This window comes from Medicago sativa, chromosome 3 (assembly GCF_051527215.1).
Source record: "Medicago sativa cultivar Bolivia chromosome 3, Bolivia_mono, whole genome shotgun sequence".
In the NCBI taxonomy this organism is placed as follows: Eukaryota; Viridiplantae; Streptophyta; class Magnoliopsida; order Fabales; family Fabaceae; genus Medicago; species Medicago sativa.
The window spans coordinates 36,485,074-36,496,893 of NC_140751.1; the positions used below are offsets into that span (position 1 = coordinate 36,485,074).

Below are 11,820 nucleotides of genomic sequence, written 5' to 3' on the forward strand. Positions count from 1 at the left end.
TAATAGTAAGAGGTACATATCAGAGATGAAGGACATTTTGAACAAGTATTTTTAGGTCCAAAATTATGGTATAACATTCTCATGCACAAAACTTAAGCATTATATAAAGCCTTTTGATGTTTGTGTTTATTCTCATTTCGATATAATCAAACATATGTTGTCAAAACCTATTTTGCATAGCAGAGTGGGAAAATAGGCTTTAGCACTTACGGAATATTCATTGACTTATCAATCTTTGAAGTCCGTCAAAGGCCAAATTGTGGCTGATTTTATTGCTGATCATTCATTAGAAGAACCAATGCCTGGGGGCATCAAAAACGAATGTTGGAAGTTGTATTTCGATGGGTCTAGTAATAAAAATGGCATTGGGATTGGGATGGTGATTGTGTCGCCAGACAACGCTATAACTAAGTATAAATTTCGCATTAATCAATTTTGTTCCAACAATGAGGCTGAATATGAAGCTGTAATTGCCGGTTTAGAGATCCTACTCGAATTGGGGGCAAAGAATATAGAAATCAAAGGAGATTCAGAATTAGTGTTGAAACAGTTAACCAAAGAATATAAATGTGTCAAGGAAGGTTTAATCATATACTTCACAATAGCAAATGCGTTGCTCAAACGTTTTGCCCATGTTGAAATAAAACATATTCCGCGGATGGAAAACCAAGAAGCAAATGACCTTGCTCAAACAGCTTCTGGATATAAGGTTTCGAAAGATCAAGAGCAGGAACCAATTCAGATTAGGAATAAGCGTAGTTCGACAGAATCTCTCCCCAATAAATTGTCAACACCAAAACTTGGGGGCATGGAAGCATCTCATAGACAAATACAAGGTACGAACTTGATCGAAATTTTGGTTGTTAACAATTTATCTGATGATGATTGGCGAAAGCCCATTGTTAATTATCTGGAAAATCCCGATGGTACAACTTGTCGGAAAATAAAATATAAAGCCTTGAGTTATGTGATTGTGGGGAACGATTTGTTCAAAAAGACTCTAGAAGGAGTTTTACTTAAATGTCTTGGAGAAACTGAGGCATATTTGGCCGTTTCTAATACTCATAGTGGAGCATGTGGTACACATCAAGCAGGCCACAAGATGAAGTGGCTTTTATTTCGACAAGGATTATATTGGCCAACCATGTTAAAATATTGCATAGAATTCGCCAAAGGTTGCCAAGGGTGCCAAGAACACACTGGAATCCAACGCGTACCAGCAAGTGAATTACACTCGATAGTTAAACCTTGGCTATTCAGAGGTTGGGCTTTGGATGTAATTGGGGAAATAAAACCTAAATCATCGAAACCACAAATATATTTTAGTAGGGATAGATTACTTTACCAAATGGATAGAGGCAATCCCACTAAAAGATGTTACACAAGATGAAGTGATAAGTTTCATTCAAAAACACGTCATATACAGGTTTGACATTCCTGAAACTGTCACTACAGATCAAGGATCTGTGTTTACTGGTCGAAAGATGGTGAAATTTGATGAAACAACAGGTTTCAAACTATTAACTTCGACACCATATTATGCCCAGGCAAATGGTCAAGTTGAAGCAGCAAATAAAAATATCATTTCTATAGTTAAAAGGAAAGCCAAGCGTAAACCCCAAAATTGGCATGAATTTCTCGGTGAAGCTTTATGGGCATGTCAAACTTCTCCCAAAGAATCGACAAATACCACACCCTATAGGCTTACATTCGGCCATGACGTTGTCTTACCAGTCGAAATTTTGCTTCAATCAACTAGAGTCCAAAGACAATTTGAGATTCCAACGAATCCTTATTGGAACATGATTCTGGACGAATTAGTGGATCTAGATGAAGAAAGAATAATGGCACTGGAAGTTCTCACAAAGCAAAAGGAAAAAATAGCTAAGGCTTATAATAAAAAAGTTAAGTCGAAGCTTTTTGCTCAAGGAGACTTGGAATGGAAAGTTATTCTACCAATAGACAAGAAATTAAAGAATAATGCAGTTGAAATCAAAGAATTAAATGATGATCAAAGAGTTATGCGCATAAACGGAAAATATTTGAAAAAATATAAACCGATGTTGCAAGAAATTAAAATTGCACAAGAGTAGTTCGAAACCAAATACAAAATATGGCATTAAAAGATAGTGCTAACTAACGGGAAATTTACATCATACGTCCCAAAATGGATAAACTGACCATTAAAAAAAATGCAGACAAAACAAACTAGACAAGATTAAAGTTTAGACAACGACAGACAAATACCACTGGTAATTCATGCCAAAGACTTCGATAAACCATCGAACTTCGCTATCAAGGCGACAATCAATGCAGAAGTTGTGAAAGTTGTAATCTTCATCAGCAGCAGGAAGAAAACCTCGATAGTGTCATGCTCTCCCGTCTCCTGGGCAGTTAAGCCAGTTGTTGCAAAATTGTCGACGCAACAGGCCTGCAGGCATGGCTCTCCTGTACCAAGTACAGCAAAATCTGAAAGGTGTACTTCCCCCAAGAATGTCCAGTTGGTAGCGCTCCATTTGCCTAGTCATCAAAAGCTCCCTGAAGTCCTCGAGGAGTCCCTCATAATTCAAAGGAGGTGGACCGAGAGCCCTCAAGAGGAGTTGAAAGTATTCAGCACTTTTAAAGGGTGCAGCATTCTTCAGTAAACGGTCTATGGTGCCAAGATTGGGTGTTTCATGCAACATTTGTTGAGAACATCGAAGGAGGCAGAACATAGGATTGCCATGGTCCCATAAACGCACCATGAAATCAAGTTTTTCATGGGAAGGTTCCAAGTCAGTCAGAAGACGAATGCAGTCGTTACCAAAAGATTTGGTGACAATAGGATCCCTACAAAGCACGCTGCGTGCCTTTTGTTGGTTCTTTGAAAGTAAAAAAGGTCATACATACTACGCTCAGCAACCCTCTTAGCAATGTTGATGAGAAGATCATCGCTCAAAATATCCATTTTCTAAAGGAGAGAAAACTTGAAAGAAAGTTTGAAAAGAAATGGGAAGAAGATGATAGAACTTTCAAGAGAAGGTTAACATTTATAATAAAGATATAAGTTAGAGGGAGTTACTTTTTACATTTTAAAACCGATTCAGATGCATACACGTGGCTTTAGCAGCTGCAGATTGCCTTGGAAAAAGAGGGAAGTTGTAAAGTTTAATTATTTACTTTTATTTATTTTCCTCTAGAAACATAATTGACAAGAAAGTTGTTACGTTTTCCTAGGCTAGTTTAACTTGTTTGGTTAAACAAAAGAAACTTTTTAGTTTCTCATGATTACCTTTTTTTTTTGAAACTTGTTCCCAAATAGTATTTTGGTAATATTTTAAAAATGATTAAATTTGGCAAAGTAAAATTTCTAAGAAATAAAGATTGCTAATGACATCAAAACGGTAAAGATACCGTCATGAAATACAAAGTAAAAACAAGAAGGAACAAAGTGTTTCAAAAAGGAAAATTATTACAAAGTATTTGTACTAAATGTCAAATTCAGATAAAAGTTTATCGAGTTGGCTCTTAAATTCTGAAAGCTTTCCATCGAGAGCATTACAATTTTCAGTAAGAGTTTGAATTTGCTGTCGAGATCGTTGTGATTCCCTGGCCTTTTGAAGAGCAGCTTGAGCCTCTTGTTTCATAAGTGTCTCTTTGTCTAGGAGGTTGGTCTTTTGGGTTTCCAATGCTTGGATTTCTGCCCTATATTTTGCAATGGTAGCATCAATTTCTTCCACCTTCTGTTGAATGGTTGGAGTCTCTTGTCGAAATGCTTCAAATTTGACATTAAAGGCGGAGACATCTGCTAAAAGTTGATCGCAGCGTTGTGCTTGCTCTTCGAGTTGGGCTTGATCAGTCTTCTTTTCTTGAAAACTTCGATTGATGTTATCAAGTAGAGACTCTAGCGCTTGAGAGAGGTTCTGAAATTTAAAGCCAGAAGGAAGCTCACAAAGTTTGTGAAGCAATCCATTTACTTCACCAATGATGCTCTCATCTTGCTCGATAGCTTCCAATAGATTGACTTTCAAGACTTTGTCTCGAAATTCCGTTAAGAGATTTTCTTTTGATGACTCTGACGGAGCATCAGTGGAAACGTTCGAAGATTTACCACTACTCTTCGAGAAGAGTGTATCATTCTTCATCAAAAAAGCAAAGGCGTCCAAAGGATTCTCTTGTTCAAGACAATCGAATTCCTCTTGGTTTATGGTGACATCCGCCAAGTTTAAATTTGCCAGAGACGCAACTTGCTTCGATGAAGGCTCGATATGATCAGAGGCGTTTTTCACAAGAACTAGCCTTTCCTCCTCAATCAACTTGTCAAGATCTAAACCTTCATCATGTGTTTTCGATGGTTGGTTGGGAGAGGTAACAACAACATCAGGAGAACTAGTCTCAGCGCCTTCCTCTTCTTCAACAATAGGAGTTGGAATTTCCTTATCAGTTGAGAAAAGTTGACCATGTTGAGAGGTATCAACAATACCATATTCGATACCCTGAAAGCCAAAATAAATATCGTAAGGTGTTTATCCACATAAACATGAAATAGAACATGTTAAGTATGTCATTAGATCGATAAATTACCTTCGAAACATTGTCACCTACACAAGATTGAGCGCTGTTAGGATTTGAGTTCTTGTGTCCGTGCTTCCTCCTTTTTGGGCTCGATTTGACTGGAGATCCCTCAGTATGCGTGGTCTCAACAGTAATCTCTTGGGCTTTATGTTTCCTTTTCTTTCGTCTTTCTTTGGTTTTTGGCATTTCTGAAGTTGTAGTGACTTCGATAGCCCCAGAAGTGGAATCAGGCTGAAAAAGCATTAACAAATAAGAGATTATCATGTAAAGTAATGCTTGAAAGTAAATCAAGATAAATGAGACTTACATGATCTTCAGGACCAAGATCTTCAGTCTCCTTGGGAGATGGTTCAGGAGAGGATACCATTTGTTTCTTCTCTAATTTCGATGATTTTTTCTTCTTTGATGACTTTCCCGATTTAGACCTCGAAGGTTTTGGAACATCTTCATCATTGTAACATCCCAAAATTTCTATATATTTTATATATGTATTTTTCTTAGTAATTATTTCAGTTATTACTTAATTATTATTCTTTGCTTTGAATTCTTGTTAAGTGGGCCAAGATAATAATCTTCTTGAACTATCATTTAAGTGTAGTTTATTATTATTATTAGTATTTAGTTACTTTGTGTTTTATAATTTGAACCATGTGTAATTTATATTATATGTACACGTTCTCTTTTTTAGACAATTATATATATAATAATTAATTATTTTCTTATGATATAAATTAATGGGTTTATTTAGAAAAAGAAGTGATATGGATGAGCTTTGAGCATCAGTGTATACATAGGCAAAAATAGGTTGTCAAATGACCTAATTCTAGTTTCCTCTCATATCTGTTGTATTGTGCGCCGCACCACAAACCTACAAATCATGACATTCTTAATTCTCCTCTAGCCATACAACTTAGTCATGAATTAGGTTTTGTAACAGTCATCCAAACGTAAGTTTTTCTTGACCGCAAGTAACATCCATGGTTCTTGCTTGAAGGCTTCTAGATTTCCAACTATCACCGTTTTGTATCACTGAATTAAACACATCACATATGTCGAGCCATTGACTTAATTTATAAACCTCTGCTATCCCTATGGGCGGTTCCAAAATAAGACCTCCCTGTCGCTTCTGCAATACAACAAACCAAGCTATCTTTTGTTGAGTTGTCATGTGTAGGCCATGATGTCCATTCGAAAGGAGACGTGAACTTGCTTAACTGTTCGAGTCGCTGTTACCGTCGCATTTCTTATGTTATCCGAAAGCTTCAATTCAGGTATGGGGTGAGGGAGAAGAGTTCGAGATCATGAGTTTAAATTAACTGAGATGAACGGGAAAATCGTATTTCCCAAAGTTCATTCGGGGCTCACCGCGACGGTTGTAGCCCTTTGAGAGAATAATTAATTAATGTGCAAATTTAGACGTGTGCGGTTAAAAGAGGAATTAGAAACATTATTAAGGTGTTGTTTGATTTAAATTATGTGAATATGTGGTATTTGAATTTATGTGAACATGTGGTATTTGAAGTCATGGATTAATTTTGTGCGTGCTTATGCTTGATTTGCCATAATTATTTGGATTCATTAATTATTCAATGATTGACATAAATGTGATGTTATGTAATGTATACTTGAAAGTTGTTGAATTGAATTTTTCGTTTACCACATGTATATGATGACTATTGATATTAGAATGTTAGTTGAAAAATGATTATGTGTGATTGAAAATATGATAAGTGTTGATGAATGAGATGTTGATTTGAGATGTATAAACATTGATGTTATTGTTTAGACGACAAAGTAGTGATGATTCTAGCTTGCATTGTAGATTGCGTTATTAAGGAGTATGTTAGGTCAACGAGGGGAGAGATTAGATATAAGGGGAGAATCTCTTCATCTCTAGGTATTATGATCTTAATGGTGGGGCTGCGTAGTAGTTTGATTGTAAGTGATGTTATGATGACCATGATGATGAGAGTATGATAATGAATGCTGCTGTAATTGGGATTAGAGTTGTTAATACAAGATTAGAAATGAAGGAAAACAACATAGGGTAAAGATGATCCATGAAACCTAACAGTGAAAGTGCATAAAATTTAGTAGATTAAAGAGAAATTAATATAAAATTTGTGTGGTAATCTTGGAGTAGTTCCTTAAATTCATGATGGAAGCAATACAAGGAAAAGATTAAAGGTACTATAGACGATTTTAAGAGAGATGTCAGTAGTAGAGTAAGGTATTAAATGAAGAGGAGTGAATATGTTTATGTTTAATGATGTGGTTAATGACATTGTCTATAATATATTATGAAAGAAGAGATGTACAATATATACTCTATAATGATGATGCAAATGACGATGTTTAAAATTGCTTGATGATGAGAATAATGAATTTGATTAAAATTTGCGGTGTGAATGACGATGTATTTTCATGATGCCGATGTTTTTTTTTTTATGATGATGATGTTATATTATAATAATGATGAGAATGACGATGAGAGTGTTGACAATTAATTTATGACGAAGATGAGAGTGATGATGTTTTCTATGATGATGATGTGAGCGTTGATGATTTGTGTGCTTGCATTAGAGTCGTGCATTTTAGTTGGAGTCTCGCATTCATATGTGGAATATGTGACTATGTGTATACATGTAATACTTGTCTAATTTAATTCCTTGCGTTCATATAGAGTCTAGAGCATAAGTCTTGCATATGTGGGAGAAAAGTCCAGTAACATACCTCTGGCAACTATGTGGGAGAAAAGTCCAGTAATATATCTCTGGCAACTATGTTGAGAAAAGTCCAGTAATATAACTCTGGCAAAACGATGAGTAGGTGTGGTACCACATTCATATAGGTCTTAGGACTGAGTCCATATGCATAAAAATTGATGACGATTTGTATTTGGTGAATAAGTGTAATTGCGTGAGACGATGAAGGTGATTATTTGTTGATGTACTTATGAAGTTGGTGACTATATGTGACGTGATTGTTTTAAAAATTAAATTGTGATATTGTGTTTGTGAAGATTTATGGTTCTTATATTATACTAATATTTCTTTTAGCAATGTGGATTGAGCTGATATAGTATATTCTTCAAGGTTTCGAATATTATATTTGTGATGTTATACGACTTTGACTTAATTGCTTACGTGTTCTTCTCATTTATTTTATGCTATTACATGTTTCTCGAAACTCACCCCTTTGTTGTTTGTGTTTGCTGGCTTGGCCCTGCTGTTGCGAAACCGTAGTTCTATAGGTTTTGAGTCTTGGAGTCAAGTACATGCCTTCCATGAAGACTTGTCTTGTGTCGTTTGTTATTTTGGGGAAAAGCACAGCTCTGATAGTGACACGGGAAAATTGATATGCTTACATATTCAATTTTGTACAAGAAAACCATTATGTAAAAGAAAGTATTTTCAAAAGCAAAAGATTCGATGATAATTTTATTATAATTTTCAAGAAAGTGAAATCTGGATTATGTTTGTTGAGTCAATGTGATATCCTGAATCTTGTGGAAAAATCCTTATATTATTAAGAAAGTTTTTATTCGACACTTTCCGCTGCGAATCAAACTCTATTTTTAATTAAATAATAGTAATGATTATTTTTGGGATTTAGGGTGTCACAATCATCACTTACATCTCTGGAATCCAAGGAAACAGCTGCAAGACAAGATACAAGATAAGTGACAATAGCTTTTCTTTTTTAAAATTTGCTTGTTTTTGCCTAAAAATTGATTGGTAATTTCATTACCTATTCCTATTGGAGAAGTGATTCGAATATGAGCAAGGTCTAAACCAAGATGACCTCTAAAAGTGTATAGGTTCAATTTCGATGCAGTCACTTTATCCTCATCTTTCTTTATTAATTGTTGTTTCATTCCCAGTGAAGAAATACAAGGTAACCATTTTGGATATGGTGGCCTAAAAGCTAATGCAAGTTTACTGGTTGGCAATGGTGGGAATTTCGTTTTAAAGTGCAGCGCAAAAAGGTATTTATTGGAGGTAAAAGGCGGAAACTTCATCGAAGGAAGTTTATCATAAATTTTATCTCTTAAAGTTTGGGCGGCATAATTGACTGTCCTTTTTAAGTGTAAATGATCATATACAGTTTGAAAATATTTTTGAAAAGCCTGAATTTCTAGAATATGTGTACCTTTGGTCTTCTTAGTCCTGCTCTGCACAGTGTTAAAAGCAAGGATTAGTTGAGGAAGTATTTGATCAGGATTCACTCGATTGGTCTGGCGTTCATAATAATCTCGCCACCATCGAAAGAATGCTTCAGTGCATGATGTAGATAAAGCAAATGGAATAGGCTTGGAAACAAGTTTTTGTTTTTCAGCCTTACCTAAATTTGACCTCCAAAGGTGTCTAGCAACATGATTTGGTTGGTAACCATATAACCCATAAGGACCACCAGTGGTGAGCCTGCTAGACAAAAGTGTGGGAGTCAAGTAAGCTTCCCAAATGGCATTGATTTCCGCCTCATCTTCGACAGAAGTGGCTGGAAATTCTTTTGTAAACCAAGTTGGTCCTCGAAGTCTGACAGTAAATGGAGCCATAGCAGGAGTAAAAGTATCACACTCTAAAAGAGTATTAAAAGCAATGGAGAATAGGTCTTGAGAAGTCCTATTGCCATATTGTAGCATGGCCAAACCAATACCTTCGATAGTGCTATCTTCATAAGCTTTCTTAAGACGAGTAGGAAGTACGACAGCCAATTTTGTCCTAAAAGTGGCCAAGAGCCACAATTGAAATAACCAGATGGGACCAGGAATGATCAAACTTCCTCGAGATGAATAGTCTTTAATATTGACCACTACTTGGTTTAGATTTTCATACAAGGATCCTAAAATAAGTTTGCTTTGGAAAATGTCTTTGCCTTCATGCAATTGAATGGCTAAAGTTGTTAATTTTTTAGGGATCTGGATTGACCTTGAGCAAAAAATAAACCTAGACAACCAACAAGTTAAAAAGGCAATGTGTTCTGTGTCAGAGACTTCGGTAGTCGAAGTGGCATGATGGTCTATGGCAAAATAACCATAAGCAGGCCTAGTAAAATTAAAAGAAAATTCTGACTGATGGTTTTCAGGGTCGAAAGTTTGGCCATTAGGTTTGAGGCCAGTTGTGCTTGCGACATCAAGCAGAGTAGGCGTAAGCATGCCGCATTTTAAATGAAGATTGTTTGTTGAAAGGTTCCAAAAGTGTAGGGCAGCAATTATCAGCTCATTATGGTACATACGTCCTTGCCTAGACAGCTGAATAAAGTCAAAGATTCCTATATCTTTCCAAAATTGACCTTTTTTCTTTTCTAGTTTATCTAACCAACCAATGTAAGGGTCATTTTCACCAATTCTGGGTTCTGTTCTGAACTTAGATTTCAAAAAACTTAAGTCATATGGACCCTTAGTGAAGACTAAAGGTGGTTGTTCTTCTGAACAAGGAAAAACAGTACGAAGACCTTTTGGGGTTTCTTTTTCTATGGGAAGCGGCCCTAAGAATGCATATTGTGACTTATGGCAAGAGATAATTACCTGGGATTTCCAGATTTTCTCTTCGGCTTCCTTGATATCAGGTTCCTCTATGAACACAGGAGCGCCAATAAAAAACTCCTTAGAGAAATTGATGGGTTCATCACGTTTTGTAGTTCCAGAGGAAGAACCTTGTGCATTGGTCATAGTGTGATTGTTTGATGATTGGGAATAACGAATGGAATGGTGTAATTTTTTCTGGAAAAGACGAAGTTTTGAAAAAGATTTTTTCTGGTCTTTGTTTTGAAGAAGAAGAATGAACAGTAGAAAAGGAGTGTTTGGAAAGTGAGAAAGTAAAGGTAAAACTTTTATGTTTTATAGCCTTTTGATCTAGACATGTGTCAACATCTTGTGTTGACAGTTTTTTACAAAGTGGTAGTTCCCAATGGAACGTGGCCCACTAGCTATAGTGGGGGCACCAAAATCTTCATTTTTGAATTGTTTCTCTAGATGGATGATGTAACAGCCCGATTTTCGCTAGTTTTATTTTATTATTTATTATGTGTGTTATATGTGCTCTTATGTGATTATTTGCCTCTGTGTGTATTTTTGGTCGGGATTCGTAGAATTCGGTGTAGAAGGGTATTTTAGTCATTTTGGACTTAGGGGCATTTTGGTCATTTTGAGGGCAGTGGCAATTTTGTAATTTTGCAGAAAGTTATTTTTTTAGTGTTTAGTGGAAGTTATTATTTTACCAGGTTACTAGAGGGGGTGTAGTAATTATTTTAATTACCGTTAAGTGACCGTTAGTGTTGTATTTTACCGGTAAGTGAGTAGTAACATTTTTGAGGTTGAATTAGAAATGGGTTAGGCCCATTAAGATTTGTGAGATGAGCCCATTAAGTGAGCCTTTATAAACTAATATTGGTGAGAAGAGATAGGGTTACAACATTTTCATTTCATTTCATTGGAGAGGAGAAGAGATAGAAACTAGAGAGAGGAGCAAGAACAAGGGTTAAAGGCAAGAGGGAGATTCACCATCTAGGAGCTAAATTGAAGCTTGAATTAAGGATTCTTGGTGTTAGAGGTAAGGGGGTTAGTCTTTACTCATAATCACTTAGTTGTAGCTTCTACCCTAATTCTTTACTTAAGTGCTTATTTGAATAATTGATTATTGTGGAATTAATTGGTAAATTCGTGCTTGTGTTTTGATGCAATGTTTGGGTATGTAAATGGAATGATAATTGAGTTGTTGATGATGAAATTGCAAGCTTAAACCATGTACATATGTATGCTTTGTGTTTTGCCCAAAAAGTGATGACATGAGATGTTGTTGTTGATGAATTGTGATGAACCCATGATTGATTGTTGTTGTTGTTGAATGATGGTGAGATCATGATTATATGATGTAGTTGTTGTTGTGCTATGATGTTCTCATCAATTTATGCTTTGGGTGTTGGTGAAAGTATTGTTGTGATTGAATTGTAGTGATTTTACAACTTTTGTAAAAATGGGTTGATAATGAAGGAGTTTGATTTTGATGATGTTGAATGAGTTAAGGAAGATTGTTAGAATGGTTAGGATGGTAGGATTTTCTGTTTTAATCACTTGGCCTTGGAGAGAAATCATTTTGGAAAGAAAATGGGTTTTTGGTTAAAAGTCATTTTAAGAGCTTTTACAAAATAAGTCATTTTGGGATGAGTTTGATTAAGTTATTTTAATGTTGAAATGTCAAGTTTTCAAGTGTGGTTTGTATGGTCTAAGTGTTAGGAATACATTGGCGAAAACGGAACTGAAAT

At 35.6% G+C, this 11,820-nt stretch overlaps 1 protein-coding gene across 1 annotated transcript; it reads left to right on the forward strand.

Annotated features, from left to right (window-relative positions):
• The first annotated feature begins 298 nt into the window (after positions 1-298).
• On the forward strand, positions 299-2,645 carry LOC146937409 (uncharacterized). Its single transcript, XM_085749418.1, has 3 exons — positions 299-1,358; positions 1,456-2,018; positions 2,301-2,645. Exons 1-3 carry the CDS (start codon positions 299-301, stop codon positions 2,643-2,645), a joined length of 1,968 nt encoding a protein of 655 aa, XP_085605544.1.
• Positions 2,646-11,820: the final 9,175 nt, after the last annotated feature.

Excerpts from the sequence above, each read along its gene's own strand:
- LOC146937409 (XM_085749418.1), top strand. The coding sequence starts at position 299 with ATGCCTGGGGGCATCAAAAACGAATGTTGGAAGTTGTATTTCGATGGG. Across the intron at positions 1,359-1,455 it reads ACTTTACCAAATGGATAGAG|ATCAAGGATCTGTGTTTACT; the intron begins GCAATCCCACTA and ends CTGTCACTACAG. Across the intron at positions 2,019-2,300 it reads AATTAAATGATGATCAAAGA|GCGACAATCAATGCAGAAGT; the intron begins GTTATGCGCATA and ends TTCGCTATCAAG.